A 19,623-nucleotide genomic window follows, 5' to 3' on the forward strand; every position below is an offset into this window, starting at 1 on the left:
TTCAGTGGACAAGGTATATTTGAGAAACTTAAGAAAAATTCAGTGGCTAAGTGTAGTGTATGAGATTGGGGAGAGCCTAACAATAATGAGACATCACTGAAAGACTTGAAGCAGAAAATTACTTAAGATTAGAATCTTCGAAAGATCACTTTAGTTACTACATGGAGAATAAAATTGAAGAGAGCAAGCAAACTCTATGGTAGGAAGGCCTGAACAGAAGGGTACACAACTAATCCAAGACAGAAATAATGACACTGTCAGCAAAGTGGCAGCAGCATCTAAGTAGGAGTAGCTGAGCTATAAGAGTGGTGAATTCACAGGAAGAGTGAGTGCAGAAAAAGCTGGGTGAGACTTTCCAAGTCATCATTCCAATGTGAATGCTAATCCTGCAACTTATATAGCATCACTAGAAGGCACATAAAATTAAATAAGATGCATGTAATAAATTTGAGAAAATGGCAGACTGCAAAGAGAAAAAGAACAGACAAATTGAGAAAAAAAGGATGATTTGAGCAAGCTCATGCTACAAAAAGCCCTGAGGTTTTTCAAATTTCAGGAAAAAAGGAATTTACAACTGCTATTTACCAAATGCTGTCTCCTGAAGCAAAGCAAAAAATACCACATACCCTTGGATTAAACTTCATGAATAATTACCACGTAGTGCCAAATTTATATCTCAACTGCCAAATGGCAAAGCAACGGTAAAAGTAATTTTCTAATTGCTAGGATAATTAACAGTATAATTTCTGTTTTGGATAAATAAGGCAGCCCCATTTGTAAAATACTCACACACGTTACTAGATAATTTGATGATGGTTTTAAACTAGTAAACACATTTAGGACACCCACATACACAGGACAGCAATCATCGCCAGTTTGTACACCTCTGATTTATTCTAAAAACAGACGTTTCTGTTAGGAACATTTTACAAGGCAAACATGTAAAGTGGTAAATTACGGAATAAATGCAAATACAAAAACTATCCAAATATTATTCTGCTGTTAGAGAAATGTTACCACTGGTATTTTCATGTTATAAGATGTTAACAGAGAAAAAAAATTCTTATTTAAGGAACTCCCATAAATCAAAGATCTCTTCTTGGATTCAGGCTATTAAGAAAAAACAAACTTGAATTTGTCCATCTTTGCCTTTTATGATAGAGATTTGCAGTGCAGTATAAAGCACTTAAGTTAGTTTTAACTTTTTTTATACAACCATACATATAAGGCATAGCTAAAATAGTGACAACTGAAAAGCCTTTTGCAAAGCTGTAGTTTCAACATAAGTCCAGGAAGCACGGTATGAGAAAATGAACAAAGGCTTTCAAGTCTTGGTTTTGCTTTCTGGCTTTGGAAATTTTACCAGGTATTTGTGTGAATTTCTTAATGTCTCTGAGTCTTGGCTTCCAATATCTGTGACGTGGGAATTGTAATCCCTATCACCCAGGAATGTCTTATAGATTAAAGGTAACTGTACAAAGCACATAATACAGTTTTTATCATACTGGAAAAACTCAACAAATAATAGTTATTATTTATCATCATCTTATTAAGTAGTTTATGTACTTGAGGTTTTTTTTTTTTCTTCCTCATTCTAAAAATCAACTTTTAGATACTGGGGCCATGTGCAGGTTTGTTACATGAGTATACTGCACCCAGGTAGTGGGCAGAGTACCCAATAGGTAGTTTGTTCTTTAACCTGCACCGCCCCCCTTTAGTAGTCCACAATGTCTATTGTTCCCATGTTTATGTCCATGTATGCTTAATGTTTAGCTCACATTTATAAGTGAGAACGTGTGGTATTTAGTTTTCTGTTCCTACATTAATTCCTTTGGGTTCATGGCCTCTGGCTACATTCATATTGCTGCAAAGGGCATGAATTTCATTCTTTTTTAGGGTTGTGTAGTATTCCATGGTGTATATGCACCACATTTTCTTTACTCAATCCACCACTGATAGGCACCTAGGTTGATTCCATGTCTTTTCTATTGTGAATGGCATGGCAATGAACATACAAACTCCATGTGTCTTTTTGGTATGATAATCTATTTTCCTTTGGGTATATATCTACTAATGGGATTGCTGGGCCTAATGGTAGTTCTAAGTTGAGAAATTCCCAAATTGCATTCCGCAGTGTACAAGCATTACTTTTTCTCTACAACTCTGCCAGTATCTACTGTTTTCTCACTTTTTAATAACAGCCATTCTGAGTGGTGTGAGACGGAATCTCATTGTGGTTTAGAGTTGTATTTCTCTGATGCTTAGCAATGATGAGCATTTTTTTCATACGTGTGTTGGCTGGTCGTATGTCTTATTTTGAAAAGTGTCTGTTCATGTCCTTTGCCTATTTTTTGATGGGGTTGTTTTTTTGCTTTGAATTAAGTTCCTTTTGTATTCTGGATATTAGGCCTTTGTCAGATGCATAGTTTATGAATATTTTCTCCCATTCTGTAGATTGTCTGTTTACTCTGCTGGTAGTTTCTTTTGCTGTGCAGAAGCTCTTTAGGTCCAACTTGTCAATTTTAATTTTTATTGCAACTGCTTTTGGAGACTTAGTCAAAAATGCTTGCCAAGGCTGATGCTGACAACAGGATTTACTAGATTTTTCTCTAGAATTTGTATAGTTTTAGGTTTTATAATTAAATTCTTAATCCATCCTGAGTTAACTTTTGTATATGATAAAAGGTAAGGATCTCATTTCATTCTTCTGCATGTGGCTAGCCAGTTATCCCAACACCATTTATTGAATAGGGAGTTCTTTTCCCATTACTTGTTTTTGTTGAATTTGTCGAAGATCAGATGATTATAGGTATGTGACTTTATTTCTGAGCTTCCTATTCCATTCCATCCGCCTGTGTGTCTGTTTTTATACCAGTGCCATGCTGTTTTCTTTAGTGTGGCCTGACAGTATTATTTGAATTTGGATAGTGTGATGCCTCTGGCTGTTTTTGCTTAGGACCACTTTGGCTATTTGGGCTCTTCTTTGACTCCATATGATTTTCAGAATAGTTTTTTCTAATTCGTTGAAGAATGATGTTCACTGTTGGATAGGAATAGCATTGAACCTGTAAACTGCTTTGGGCAGCATGCCCATTTTAATGATATTGAGTCTTCCAATCCATGAACATGGAATATTTTCCCATTTGTTTGTTTCCATTGTTTATATCATCTCTGATTTCTTTCAGCAGTGTTTTATGGTTTTCCTTGTAGAGGTCTTTCATCTCTCTGGATAGCTATATCCTCAGGTATTTCATTTTCTTTGTGGCTACTGTAAATGGGATTGTGCTCTTGATTTGACTCTCAGCCTGGATGCTGTTGACATACACAAATGTTACTGATTTTTGTACATAGATTTTATATACTAAAACCTTGCTAAAGTTGTTTATCAGTTTCAGCAGACTTTTGGTGGAGTCTTTAGGTTTTTTAAAACTTAGAATAAAATCATAGAATCAGTGAAGAGAGGTAGTTTGACTTGGTTTGTTTGTTTGTTTGTTTTCTATCTGGATGCCTTTTATTTCTTTTTCTTGCCTGACTGCTTTGGTTAGAACTTCCTCATATTAGTTACTTAATGGTCATTTATCAGTCCTTACCTTATCTGACCTATTAGCATTATTTGGTATCACTGATAACTTCTTCCTCCTTAAAATGTTTTCCTCCTTGGCATCTAGTACACCACACTGCTCGTTTTCCTCCTACCTAGCTGCTTACCCCTTCTCAGTCCTTGCTGGTTGCTTTTCATTCTCTTGACATTGGAGTACTCCAGGAGTCTTATCTTTAGCCTCTTTTCTACATTGTCTAACTCATTCCTTGGTGATCTCACACAGTCTTGTAGCTTTAAACAGCACCCATGAACTGACACTCCCCAATTACATCTCCGGCCTAGTCCTCTTTGCTAACTTTCATACTCTGGAGGTTACTGGTTACTATATGGAATAAATGACATAAAATCATGTGCCATAATCCAACTGCCTATGTGACATCACTTACGATATGTGTGAGACATCTCATGCTTTTCTGTGTCTAAAATGGAGCCCCTCCTAGTGCTTCTCTTGAAACATGATGCAGAAATTCCTGTTAATGACAACCCAATGCTTTTAGTTACTCTAGCCAAAAACTCTGAGTCTTTCTTGAGTCCCATCTTTTATCCATATACTATGCTCACCCCATCAGACTATTTCTCTTGGCTATAACTCCAAAATATATCGAGAATCCAATCACTCCTCAGTACATCTATTGTCACCCAACTTGGTGACAGTATCCACGCTCAGCTGGTTGGTCACAACAGCCTTCTACTAGGTCTCCTTGCTTCCAGTATAATCCCCTTAGTGTAACACAACATGACAGCAGAGCAATCCTGTTAGAATCTAAGTTACATTATCTAAGATATGCCAGTCTTCTGCTCAAAATCTTCCAATGGGTCCTCATCTCACTCTAAGAACAAACTGAAGTCTTTGTAATGCTCTAGAAGGCTGTAAACAATCTCCCCCATTATGTCCCACCCCGCAACTTTCTGCCCACCTTTTTCATTCCACTCCACTTCATGCAACTCAAATGCTACATTATCAGTTAGCTGGAACCACTGAGAATTAAAGTAACTTCCAAAAAAATTAAAAGTAACAAAATATAAGTATTTAATTTCACACATGACTTCTTAATAAATCCAAACAATGATGGAAGGCAAAATATTCCTAAGGATTAATATTAGAATAAAAAATTCTTATGGATACATAATGCAGCTATCTGCTTTGGAAGACCTATATAACTGTTATGTGCCTAGAATATAAAAATTCAATTTCTACATCTTTTTTTCCCCACTGAGCAATAAAATTATGACAACTATCAGTATGTCCAGATGTACTGCTATATATTTAATCCAAATGAAATTTTAGCATTTACATTTTAATATAAAATATATGTTGTTATCATACAGATGACTGCTGGGTACAGAAAAAAAGGTTTCCTTGGTCTGATAGTGCTGGGGAAGCTTTTCAAGTTGTAACTACCATTTAGACAGAAGAGCCTAGCATCTAGCTCACCTTTCATCTAAAAGCATGAAACATAAATATTAATTTTTAATTTCTTAGGATTATTATTATTATTGAACAAGATTTTTAAATGAGATTTCAAAATACCACTCAAGTAGCTGGGACTACAGGCGTGTGCCACCAAGCTCGACTAATTTTTGCATTTTTAGTAGAGATAAAGTTTCACCATGTTGGTCAGGCTGGTTGCGAACTCCTGACCTCAAGTGATCCACCTGCCTTGGCCTCCCAAAGTGCTGGGATTGCAGGTGGGAACCACCACATTGGGCCTGGACAATACTTTTTTGCAAAAAAAAAAAAAAAAAATTGGTCCTAAAAACACTTACCACAATATTTTACCGTTACACATGTTCCAAAATAATAAGTTATTTACTTAATATGTCTGTCTTCGAATTCACTGTAAGTTCACTGAGAAAAGAAAATATATCTTAATTTTATGTTTTAAAGATTTAACATAGCACCTCATATAGTAGGGTATTAAAAAGAAAGAATGAACGAGCGTTATTGTCAACTTTTGATTTATGTTGCCAAAAGTCAAGAGAGGACAAGAATAATCCAAGATGGTGACTTTAAATTTTTGTGAAAGATTTACACTGACATTTCAATACAAGCATGTGTGATGTTTGATGCATTTTCTAAGAAAGAATAAAATCACAAATGTCAAACTATAAGTCCTCAGAGAGCTGTCTAAACGGTGACACAGAGTGTATCCATTTTTCTTTAAGATGAAGATCCAGTTTGGCCTAGACCAACTCCTTTGGGACTTTCTAGATTACCATAACTAACTTGTCCTGGTTTGCCCATTACTTTCCTGATCCTAGGAAACCCACTGATCTCAGCAAACAAAGACGGTTGGTCACCCTTCCTTAGCCAGACAATGTAAATCAATTTCTTTGTTTCTGGATCTCACCTGAATGAGAAAACTGTGTGTGTGCTTGTGCATGCACTATCAGGTGTCATATTGTACTCTACTTTTACTAGTAAGAATGGTGAATGTACCAACAGTTTTGTAAGTACTACCTCTCTGAACTCATGTGTCCTACATACCATATTTTTAATTTTTTTTTAACTTCCTGTATCTTCCTGTGTCTAGGTCTGGCTTCACAAATAAAGTATTATATATGTATTTTCCCAGTTTAACCAGTCTCAGTATAAGTTACTTCACATTTATTCACTATCCTCTCCCCAATAGCTCCTTTTTAAATTATAAAATACATTCCCTCTAAAAATTCAAACAGTAGAGAAAATACTATAATGTAAATGTTTCTATTTTTCCCTCCAGCCAAAGAAGCCCTCTTCTCAAATGTAATCACCGTTTACAGTTGCACAACGATCATTTCAGGTATTTTTCTATGTATATGAACATGTGTTTGTTTTTCCTGAGTTCTTTTTGTTGCTGTTTTTTTCCCCATACAAATAGGATTGTTATTATATTCTATGATTAGTTTCTTCCTTCTTAATATTAGTACATATCTGCCTTATTCTTTGTAATAGCTGTACAGTAGTTCCGCTGTGTGGATATACCATAATTATTTATTCATTGACTATAGATAGATATTAATGTTCTACTTTTGCTGTCTTATCAAAACATACTTCATTTGAATCTATCATTTGGTTAAGATAAATCAGTATTTCCGTTCTAAAAATAAAATATTACATTAGCCATTAAAACAAAATTCTTACAAAAATACAATAAACACATAATCAGCTTTATTAAATTTCTATCAGGCACAGAGACATGATTAATCTGCTAAGAAACTAAGAAGCAAAGAGCTTAGTAGCTCTTTCAGATAGTGATATTTAGATGAGAACCTAAACAAATTAAAAGCTGGAGAATTGATATAGGCATGAGGCCATGGAAATAAATATATTTCATTCCTGATGACTGTCTTTCAAAGGGATTTTTAAGTAGTACCATAATGAAGATCCGGCAGTCTTGTTGAAGTTACTTAACTCTTGATGATACTAGAATGATAATTTAAAAGAGAAACTTTGTGGAAAATAAATATTGATAAACAAAGTGAGATGAAAGAAAAAAGCTATTTTACTCACTTCTTTCTCAAAACATATGACTCCTCTGACTTGCCTCTTCTGCAGATGACATATGACTAGATTCTCTAATAGTATTAAGTTTTCTCTCCTATTACGAGTCTTTCCCTCTGGTCCTGGACCTCTTGGTCAGTGGTTCCTTTAAGCACAGTTCTTAGAGCTAAACATATCTAACTACAGATATAGTCTCATCACAGTGGACCATGGCATGATACTTACTCCTAAAACCTAAGGCTGTTTAACATATTAATATGTCTTCAATTCACAGTCTTTGTAACAGGGGAGTTGGGTGACAACTGGGCTGGCTTTACAGCACCAAGGGTGCAGCTGGAGACAGTTATCCTAAGTGAACTAATGCAGGAACAGCAAACCAAACACCACAGGTTCTCGCTTATATGTGGGAGCTAAACAGTGAATACGCATGATCACAAAGATGAGAACAACAGGCACTGGGGCTCCATGAGTGGGGAGTGGGCTGAATGGCTGCCTACTGGGTACTACGCTCACTACCTTGGTGACGGGATCATTCATAAACCGAACCTCAGCAACACACAATTTATCCAAGCAACAAACCTGTAAATGGACCTACCCCTGAACCTAAAATAAAATTAGGGGAGGTAAAAAAGAATCAGATGAAGGGACAGGAGGAACAAGATAGAAAAAAAAGACATGTAGGATGCAACCAAATTTTTTATATCTGAGATGCTGTAAAATGAAGTACAAAAATTCATTAGTTGGAAGGTGGCTCTATATGCAGAAAACTGTTCAATTGTTTCGACTTTGATAAAAGATCTTCAATCTGTAGTGAGTGTAAGCCACTGTTCAGTACAAGATGTAGAAAACTGAAAACATAAGCAATGACTAAATAAAATAACATAGGAGATATAAAAAATTTTTAAATACAAATACTTTATTAAAAATAGCCAAAATTTGGGCATTTTTCTATGTACTAAGCACTTTTCTAAGTGCGTTATATGTATTAACTTGTTTATACAGCAACTGCCTTAGCTAGAAACTACTATTACTTCCATACAGCAAATGAGGAAACTAAGGAACAGGGGGATTAACACAGCAAGCTGAAAGCAGAGTCAGGAGTCAAATCTCAGCAGTCTGACTTTGAAACTCTCATTCTGCCTTTCTAATTTTCCTTTGTGTGGGGCTCAGGTTTTAGATAGAATGTTCAGAAATAGATTAATATGACTGAGGGGCAAGAATTACTCTTGTCAGCCAGGGATCTCCTTGGTTCTGACAACTTGAGCATTCTGACCCATAGGTCAGTATACATTAAATCCTACCAATAACAACAAGGTGACTGTTCCATTGGATGAGCACCCCAGAAATGTGAGACTCCTTAATAATAGAAGCTGCCTAAAAATAGTTACATATAGCAGGACAAGGAAGGATAACAATATTGAAAGTGGAGAGAATGATTGATTTTCTCCTTCCTAGTGCAGGATTTTTCTAGATATCTCTAACAGTCACTTGGTCTCCTCTTGAACTCAACTCCTCTGCCCCAGTTGCTTCAACAGACTACCTTCTTGGTCACACTCTGGTTGGTCAATATCCCTTCTTAAAATTTGACACCCTAAATTGAGCACTAAATCCAAATATGGTCTGATCTAAACCAGCGAGCTCTCTCTCTCTCTTCAGCAGAACCTGTCAGAGCTATCCTAGTGAAAGTTCTAACACTACATTGGGAGGTTGAACTAAGTCCTCATCCTAAATAAGGTTCTGTGATTCCTAGACACATTACATGAACAGTATAAATAACAATTTATACTTCATAGCCTCAGAAAGGATGTTCTTCCAAAGCAACAGATGCACTCATCTTTAGGAAGCCATTTTAAAAGCTACAGGATTTATGAAATATAAAACAAGGTTTCTATAATTTGAGAGCCATAAATAGTAAAAATTATTTATTTATTTATTTACTTACTTATTTATTCCCAGGTTCAAACAATTCTCCTGCCTCAGCCTCTGAGTAGTTAGGGTTACAGGCGTCCACCACCACGCCCAGTTAATTTTTGTATTTTTAGTAGAGACCGGGTTTTCATGTTGGCCAGGCTGGTCTTGAACTCCTGACCTCAAATGATCCACCCGCTACAGCCTCCCAATGTGCTGGGATTACAGGTGTGAGCCACTATGCCCAACCAAAAATTTATTTTTAAAGTGAGAATAGAAAGAACTAGCTTTATTTTAAGTGTATGTATTAGGAAGAGAAAGAAAAGAGAAGGGAGAAGAACAGACAAGATTGAATGGAAAATCCATAGGGTAATCTTTATGAGAATAAAGCTGTGAATGCCAACTTAATTCAATTTTAACTCAACATTATCATTGTGGAATCTTCAAGGGGATTCTTCGGCGGCCAGCAATTTGTGTTTCTCTTTTCCAGCCTCAGAATCAGCAGAAGAATTAAAACGTGTGGTGAAAATGAGTTTCTTGCAACCTCGCACATGGTTTGTGTGAACAAAAATGCTTAGTACTCTCAAGGTGCAACATTAGGTTTTCATCAGCTAATGAGAAACAGCTGGTAGATTTTATAAAAAGAAAAAAAATCCAAAGTTTCTTGGTCTGATAGTAATTTGATGTTTTATACTTCATAAAAGGAGAAAAATTTTCACACTACCCAAACTACACATAAATTCCTTTTTGTAGCTAATATTTGCAATATTAGGTTTTCATATCTAAGCATCAAAGATTCTAAGTAATAGACAACAGACGACTTCTTGAAAGAAGAAACCAGTTGTGCTGATCAGCATTTAATGATTACACAGGAGGGAATCAGTCCACCTTAGATCATTAGATAGTCATTTTAACCTCAAACTGGGAAAGTGACAAATTCTTTCAGCCAATTTTAATCTGGTTAAGTGCTCTAGGATTCTGAAGATAAGCTATCACCTCAGAGGTCCTTAAGTGATAAGGTCCTTGTTACTTCTGCATGTGTATAATGAATGGGGGAGCCAAAAACAGCCAGGAGCAGAGATCTCTAGTTCTGTTCCCTGCCCACAGCCTTCTCTCCCAATTCTATTGGGTATTGAACACTCTTTGAAAGTAGGAGATTATTTTGTGGGGCATTTTTATAATATTCAAGAATAGGGTATTATCATGTTTCTATTAAGAAATTAAAGCATTTTTATTAAAAAAATTATATTTAGAATTGGTCTATTTCCAAATTTACTAGTTTAGTTATCCAAATATGCATTTCAAGTGATTATGCATGGTATTTCTAGTCCTTTTTAAAGCTTTACTATTGATGCCATTCTTAGTAGAGAAAAATGTTTCTTTAAACTAGTCACTGAAAACATTGTTTAAAAAGGCAGAATAATATGAAGATCTCTGATACTTCTAGAAATGTTTTCATAATATAATCCTAATTTAACTGAATGAGATGAGTGAATGTATTAATATGCATGCGTGTGAGAGACACACACAGAGAGAAGCAAGCTTGAGTGATAATCTCTTTAAAAAGGGTGGAAAAGGCAGTGATAAAGAAAAAATAACCATGTTTATTGTTTGAATGTTTAGTAATCCTCTAAAATTTATGTTGAAGTCCCTCAATATGATAGCACTTGGAGACAGTGTCTTTGTGAGGTATTATGGTTTGAATGAGGTCATAAGGGTGGGAACCTCATGATGAGATCAGTTCCCTTCTAAGTACAGACATGAAAAAGCTTGCTCACCAGAAACTGACCATGTTGGAACCTAAACCTTAGACTTCAGAGACTCTAGAACTGTGAGATATAAATTCCTGTTGTTTAAGCTACCCTGTCAATCCTAGCTGACTAAGACACTAGAAATGGTATACAATGAATTAAGAAATAGTTTACATTGGTCTTATATTGTGGCTCAACAACTGTTTTAACAATACCAAATCAAAGTTACAGATAATTTCAGAATTCTTAAATCCATAATTAACTCATGACTCTCTTTTTGCCACTTTCTCATCAGGCTGGAAGAATTTCCTGAAATTAGACTTCTGTTTGCACCTAAGCAAATCTTCTTTACACAATATAGTCTTTTACTTAAAGAACTTTTTGTAGAATACTCTACTGTCAAATGATATTAACTGAAGAGTCTGTTCAAGCCAAAGGGTAGTGAAATCATAATCATTACAGAGATATTTTAAAATATCTTCATGTAATATTCAACACATAAAACATGTAAGTTATAAAGCATAGTATTCAAACACCATCCAGCACCCATTCAATTGGAGAACTGGGACGTCGGCAATACCACAGAAGCTATCTTGGGTGCATCTTCCTACTCTTTTTCCTTTGCCACTCTGAGACATGGATGTTTTTCCAGCTACTGCTGTAGTTGTAATCCACTCAACTAATGTAAAGTTTGGTTTACTTGTAGAGGCAGAAAAAACACTTTAAACTTCAATTCTAACAATTTTAAAAACAGATGCTGAAGTGTCATACTTGTAATTTGGCTTCTAAATAAAATTTTAATAATGACTTATAGCCAAAGGATTTAGTACCAACTACCTTCCAGTGTCTTGAGCAGTCTAAAGTGGGAAACAGCAGGAAATTTGTGCTTCTGGATATAAGGGCAGGACAATCCAAAGCTACGACGGTGGCTAAACAGAGGTAAATGGACAACTAAGTTTTATCATTTTGCTGCTTTTTAACACTGTGGTCGGTCCCCTACAAATTCATTTCTCCAACGGAGAAAACAGCACAGTTCGCATGGGTACTAATTACCCTTACCAGTAGATACGTCAAGCTTGACAAAATAGAGATTGTTTTAGTAGAAGCAATTCCCTAATGAAAAATAAAAAAAGACATTTTCAAACCCTTATTGGTACAAAATGAATATACATAAGCAAAAAGATTTTATACAATATATCCCAATGTAAGTAGGCAAGAAAACTTCTCTAAGGGATTTTGGCGCTACAGTAAGGCATGCATTGCTCAGCAAGATGTACAGAAGAAGTGATTTGATTACATATACAAAAACCCTAAAGTATTTGAAGAGTTCCCCAATGCAGACTTACTGCATTTTGACCTTCTTGTAATCTCAAGTAACAGCTGAACTAGGATCTATAAAAGTTGGAAATTTAAAACTGGTATGACCTTTTATCTACCAAGATTTGGCAAGAATGAAGAATGATAAAAGTCACTGTATGTCAGGGGGAGCCAGATATGTGCCCCCAGGTAATGCTAACACTTTCTTTCTTAAAGGGGAAGGGGGCTCTACATAAACTTTATTGCAGATACCATGAAGGTCCTCTCCAGTGTGAGGCTACAGTCTCTTATGAAATTTAATTCTGCATTATGGGTAATTGCTACTAACTCTGCTGAAAAATAAGTAACAAAAAATAATCTTGAAATGTTAGAGTCAAAAGGTATGTTAGAGCTCACATGGCCCAATCTTTCATTTTTTTAGGCTAAAAAAATTAAGAACTTAAAGATATAATAAAACTTGCCATAAACACATGGCTAATAACAGTTGAAACCTGAAATCTGGTCTTCTAGCTTCAAGTTCCTGCTTTTTCCCACAATACCATGACCTCAAAAGATGCACATAAAATTATGTTTTTGTATTCCAAGGGAGAAAAATACTTAAATTGTAAGATATAAATTCAAAGGAACTGAACATATCTAAAGATGTAATTATATTTGGGAAGATATTTTAAATTCTTCACTTATTCTTCCAAGTAGTTATGAAAGATTCATTTTCAAACCTATCTGAAAAAAAGATGCAATCTTTCTTGCCCAATAGATAATAAGCATTGAGTTTTATTTTATTTTAGTCAAGTATTTCAGTTATCTATTACTATATAACAAACTACCCCAACAGTGGTGAGTTACCTGGGCAGGTCTTCAGCTCTATGTGGCATAAGCTATGGTGCTAGGATGGCTAATGTCACCCTAGGGATGGATTTGGGACTCAGATGGGGTTAAATTGTCTAGGACGGGTGGATAGTTAGAATCTTTAAGAAGCTTTCACGGGAGCTCAAGTGGATCTGCTGGCTAGGGGCCTCAGTTCTTCACATGGACTTCATCACATGGCTGCTTGGGCTGCCTCATGTCATGGCAGCGCAGTTCCAAGAAGAAGAATTACAAAAAAAAAGAAACTAGTGGCTGCCAGGCCAACTCAGGAGCTTGTCCTGAAAAGGACAGAGTACCACTTGTGCATTATTTTATTCAAAGCAGTCCCAGGCTGAGCTCAGAATGAATGTGGCAGTGAACTAGACTAGGGCATGCATAATAAAAGGTGCAGTTTACTGAGACATCTCCAAAGTAACAACCTACCACATAAAGATTGTTAGAATCCTAGCCAAATACAGTACGGAGAAAAGTTATACTGAGGGAGGGGGCTACTGATTAAGAATAATGAGAAACTCTACAACCTAAAACTTAAATGTAGATACAAAGAATTACACTAATCCTACATCTTTCTTGGTCTTCACTGGATAGGCTTTATGGAATTCCATATATGGCACTATTTTCAGCCCGATATTAATTTTTAATCAACATGTGTTTACAAATGGGCATATATCTCAAGAATGTATTTTTGAGTTTATAAGCTGCTAATTTAAACAAATTTATTGATTAAATGTGACTCTGGGTGAAAGAGGGGAAGGCCAAGCTCCAACTGAATTAATTCAATCATATGCTTTGTAGATAACTAGGCAATCTATAACTTATTTTATCCAAAGCCACCTGGGACAGAGCTTGGATAATGAGGACATTTAAGGGGAGAAAAGGGGCACACTGGAGTACTTAAAATTATGTAAATGTCCATTCTAGATACATTTGAAAGTTTTGAAACAAATTATCAGATCTAATTTACTAAAGGTTACAGTGTGCTACAAACTGTGCTAGGTACACTGACCACATTATTTCACTTAATCTTCTCAAGTGCCTCGTGGAATGGGTATGGTTATTTCCATTTATGAATGAGTAAATTAAAAGCTCTAGAGCCAATAGATACACACTTGGGAAGCGGAAGAGCTATGAATAGAACCCAGTCCTTCTGACCTTATAGTCTATTTGCCCTATCACAGTTTGTCTATGCTATCTTCAAGGTACAACACTAAATTCTACTTTATTTCTGATTGATTTTCTTTTGAAAGTAATTTTCAAACACTTCACTTTTCTCTGTTTCCAGTCTTCTCCATTATTAACTATTTGGAAGCAAATATTTACAGAAAGTTGACATTTAAAGAAATCCTTCAGTTAATTTTTTCTGAATTAAAATCATGTTCTTCTAATTACCTGTTCATCTAAATTTCTGGTTTCTTACAGAAGGGTATATTAATACTAAAGCCTCAAAAATAAAAGGGCCGGGAAATCAGCACTTTATAACTGTATCACAGCAAAAGGAATATTGTATCATCTTAGTGCATTAGCTTCAATGTCCTCCATAATGTCTTAATCATTTTACCAATTTTTGAGCTCCCTGTGAACCAGTACCACCAACCATATGGTTACCTCCCATAGCACTAAGCACAGTGACCTACACATGATAGGTATTAAGTGTTGGTGGAATGAATGAATGAAAGGAGCAGAAGGAAATCTGAAATACTCAAAATTACACTGGAAATACTATTTTAAAAGCACCTATCAAATATTGGTTACTTTCAATTATTTAGTGACATATAATCATAGCAATAGTAGGCACTTAGATATATTCAAAGATACATATTATTTCTATTTGGGACTATGTGCAATAATCCCTAACCCCTACCAATTGCTTAAGATGAGGAGTGGATAAATTTAGGACAATTTATTTTAGAAGGGAATAAAGACAGTTAGGAAAGGAGAATAACACAGAGAGGAACCACAAAGAACTCTTCAAAGAGTTGACTGTTGGACTAATTGTATTCAAATATATATTTTCATTTATTATAAAAGGCATCCTTATAAAAATTAACACTGGAAAACAAGAGAATATTACCACCTTAAACTTAGACATCAAACAAGGCCAGAACATGTGGATAACTGCTAATAGAACATCTGATACTGATATAAAACACTGTAAAGGGAGATTAAAGGTCAAGAAATCCAAGTTTGAAAATATAGGAATAAAGAATTCTAGAAAGGGAACAATCTGTTTTAAGGTTCTAGTTCACTTAATGGCAATAATGAATCGTGGACTGTTATGACTAATCACACTGGCAGAAGATAGATGATTAAATAATATCTATGCCCCATGTCTCTAAAAGTAGCCTTCATTATAACACGTACATGATTGTATAAAGGTGGCATTTTAGAACAAAGAAAATCTCTGCCTTTTTTTAGGGAGAAAAGAAAAGCCAATAAAATTTCTATTGTCGCCAAGAACCAGTTTTGATTTATGTGTAAAATAAAAGCATACTAATAATACAAACTGTATAAAACCTTACTGATATTTTATAATTTTCAGAATTCTAAAGGTTAGGAAAACAATTGGCTTTGGGAAATAAAAATATTAACTTCTCACATATTACCTAATTAGGTAATCATCAGGTCACAGTATAGAATTAAGAGAATACTTAAAATTTACACTCTCATTGTATAATCCCACATATTACATTAAAAAAAACCTAAAGTCTCAAACCCCCACATATCTCTAGGCAAATTCCCCACCTACTAACCACTGTCTAAGGAACATTTCTTTTCCAAAAACATTTCAAAATTACCATTTTCATGGGCTTTTTAAACTTACAAACCAAGAATTGTAGTAAAAACTAAGACAGAAAAGGGCTCAGTTAAGCAATAATACAGTAATTTAGGAAACCTCCAAAAAAGGATTTGGTTCTGCACTGTATTCTAAAATGAAATTCAGGAAATAAAATTCTATATGCCTGACTTACTATATATGAAAAAGCACCTTTATCCTCTCATTCACACACAATCTGACTTTCTAATTCTAAATAAACACATGCAAATGTTCTAAAAAAGGACTACATATCTAAGACAGATACTTGTAATTTTAGCAGCTCGATTTGTCTACCTGTTTTCTTGATAACAATAGGAAGAAAATAAAAGATATTGGCATAACTAAGGGATCTTGTCCCAATCTCCACTAGCACCCAGAACGTTTCACACCTTGTGGCTTTATTGCAACTGGTATATTTAATAAGAATTACTCTGTGCCATAAATGAGAATAATATCTAAATATGGGTATTATTCAATTTAAATCATACAGTTGAGCAATTGTTAATGATTTCTCATATGCATAGCACTAAAACCTAATAAATGCTTAAGTCTAATTTGCTATCTAATTTAATTTGAAAAAAAAATCTGATAATCTAAAAAAGTATATGAGTACATTTTGGAATGTTATTGCATTATTTATATTTTAGGAATCCTTTGGTACAATAATAATACTTGAAGAGTGTTCTTAAAAATGCTCTATACATTATAAAGTATACAGTTCTTCCTCATAAGTACCCAAAAATAAATTAGTAGAATATTAATAATAACAAAAAAAACATAAAATCTCCCATTTACATACTTCTGAATTAATTTTCTAAATGGCAAATAGTAGATATTTTTCTCACTCAGAGGATAAAATTATGTTTATCAAGGAACAACAGAGTCATACTCAAAGCTTTTGCTATACGCAAAGTGCCAGCCTTGGTCCTAAACAAAATAAAACGAACACTAATAGAGAAGCAAAAGAAAATAACATTCATGAACTATACTTTAAGGAACTCCAAATGCATGGAGTAATATAGAAAAGGAGCCACAGGAATTTGGATGAGAAATACATTGATTCTAGCTAAAAGCAAGTATATTCTCCTTTAAGGAAAAGGAAAAATTCATGAGTTCTATACATTTGTGTAGGAGATAAAGCAGGGAGAAGAGGTAATTTGTTAAGTATCAGGGATCATGCTCTTAATTATTATGATTTACTGCACTAGGAATGTGGCCATCAGTGTAGAAGGCTAAGGAAAGGAGAAAGAGGCCGTGTTGGAAAGCGATTCTTGCTGTAGTAATTTCACATAAGTTCTGTAGTATTAAAATGATTATGGAAAACAGACGTAGGCCCGGCTTGAAACAAGCTCTGTCTAAAAACAGCTGCATTTAACCACAGATAAAAAGGCCCTTTTCTGCACAGTGATAGAAATCACTTTATCTACTTGGAGGATCCAAATAAAATCTGGAGTTTAAAGTGCACACAAGAGTGTTAAATTCCCTAGAGCAACTTCAAAACTGAAGGAAAAATTAACAGTTACCATTTAAAAACACTTCCCAAAAGTAAGCAATAGTGCTGAGTAAATCTTTGCTAGTTTATAGCTTGATATATGTAATTTAACCTTCCATGAAAATAGAAGTCTCTCCCCAAACTACCCAGAGAAGCAAAATGTTCACTGGGCCATATAACAGTATATGACCTATCTACAATAAAAAATTAACATAAATTATATTCGAGAGGCTCAGTTCCTTGCCACTATTTTTGGATTTAATTAAAATAGAGAAAAAGTGGGGAAGCATGCAAAAATTTGATCTGCAAAATTATCACTCACAGAGTAGTAATTTTTTAAAAAGCAAAATAGTTTAATGTTTCTCAGGGGTACCATCCATCCAGATATTTGCCGTAACATTTTCACTGTAAATAATGTAAAAAATTCATTCTTTAAATATCAGGCATAAGATAATTTTCCTCAATATTTGCAATGTGCCTTTAAAAACATTTTAGGTTTTTAGAATATAAAGGTCATCTGTTAACATTAAAAAATGAAGACTCATTTAAAAAAACCAGCTTTATAGTATAGAGTGCTTTGATTTTCAATGTCTATTAGGTAAATCACCGCAAAACTTTGTGATTACTAAAGGTCATAATGGATTACATCTGAGTCTATCTTCAGCAAGAATACAAATTAGATAATGATGCTGCCGGCTGTAAACTTTATATATTACCTTACATTTATGGCAGCTGTATAGAATATTCCTCTCTGTTTTAATCTATTTTCTTTCAATATTCCAGAATTAAAACTTAGTCAATACAAATAATAATAAAAGAGCAGAGCTGTTACATAGATGTAAAACCATCATTAACAGCATTTTCTCAGTTTTAATGGAAAAAGTGTTGGCGTCTAGCAAACAAATCTTCTGCCAAATAAGAAACCAAAAACGGAAATGTCTTAACAAAGATGGTTAACTAGGACACATATACTTCCAGTTTCCATTATCATACACAGAAAATAGCATATGTTGTAATTTTAATCACTAAAAAGCTGCAGTTCCATGCAATAAATAACTTGCAGTGTCTGACATTTAAGAGAAAAGCCATACTTAAGATCCATGCCTCACCAGTTCTATGAATATGTCACCACTGCCAATAACAGATATAGCAGCATTCCATTTACAGCGAAAAGATGCCAGTAAAAATAAAGCCATGTAGGTATATGTGCATATATATGCATATATGGCACATTCAAAAAATTTTGTGGCAAGGCAATTAAAGAGGATTATATGTAAAATAACTCACCTTTCGCCCATCACTTGCATGGCAATTCACATTTAGAGGAGTCAGTAAAGCCATTAGTTTTTCTTCATTACCACTCCTACAAAAAGGTAGTAAGTCAATTCCTATAAAATTACAAAGCTTCTTATGAATATTTATGAATAATTTTTTCACACAAGAGTAAAATATGGGTTTGTTTTGATTTCTTTTACATGAATCACAATAAATCTCTTTTGTAATATTCAATTCAATTAATATATTTCTAATTAATTCCTGTTAATCACTGTATAGTGATATATCTTAGATAATGTGGCTTTCTACATTTTTATTTATCTATATAAAGTCATCTTCCTAATTACAAACAAACTTTATTCTGATGAATGAACTAAAAACATTGGAGTTAAAAAATACATGCACAATGCTGTAAAGAGCTAATTAATTAAATTATAAATGACCAAGAACAACAACAAAAAATAGATGAGGATTTTAACATTTACTTTTTGCTCTTCATTCAAGCTTTGCTAGAAAAAATCTTCAGAAGAAAATGAAGATATAGGAATTTAAATACTCCAAGAATATCACTGGGAAAGCGGGCAAACAAGGGTTTGCAGGTACCTTAAGAAATGTTCCAAATAAAATTAACCTTATAATCATCACCATATGAAAGATTTCATTATATACACTAATCATGTAAAATAAAGTATATATTTAGTATCTCCATAACTGCATAAAATCCAAGCAAGACAATAACATTATATTTTTTATACTCTTCCACCTGCCCTCCTCCTTCTCTTGCTTAATGCATTATACACACTTAAAATGAATGGAATCACTTACCTAGCAGCTTCTAGGAGTTCGTCTTTCTTGTATTCACCTAGATGATTGCAAAATATCATGCTGTTAGCATTTGGCAGAAGACAGATTAAGAAATGCAGTAGGCAGCAAATAGAGAATTAAATAGAGAAGAACAGAAAAAGAGAGTCCACACCCCGCTGGGTGATGGAGCCGTGACGTTAGCCAGCTTGTGAAGGCAGCATCACCAGTGCCTTGGAGACGGGCAGCAAATTGACGCAGCTTCTTGTCCAATCCTCAGATGAAATAGCTTTCTTCAGACAACCAATGAAT

General features: G+C 34.5%; 1 protein-coding gene across 1 annotated transcript in view; it reads right to left on the minus strand.

Moving 5' to 3' along the window:
• The window catches only part of TNKS (tankyrase), a 185,227-nt gene that overhangs the window by 70,221 nt on the left and 95,383 nt on the right, over nucleotides 1-19,623 (minus strand). The window contains exons 4-5 of the mRNA XM_032288311.1: nucleotides 19,336-19,372; nucleotides 18,523-18,598 (exon numbers count right to left, since the gene is read on the minus strand). Coding sequence (XP_032144202.1) covers nucleotides 18,523-18,598; nucleotides 19,336-19,372 — 113 coding nt within the window. The remainder of the gene's footprint in view (nucleotides 1-18,522; nucleotides 18,599-19,335; nucleotides 19,373-19,623) is intronic.

The sequence above is a fragment of the Sapajus apella genome, unplaced genomic scaffold (genome assembly GCF_009761245.1).
Source record: "Sapajus apella isolate SASKATOON/1434 unplaced genomic scaffold, GSC_monkey_1.0 scaffold21, whole genome shotgun sequence".
In the NCBI taxonomy this organism is placed as follows: domain Eukaryota; kingdom Metazoa; phylum Chordata; class Mammalia; order Primates; family Cebidae; genus Sapajus; species Sapajus apella.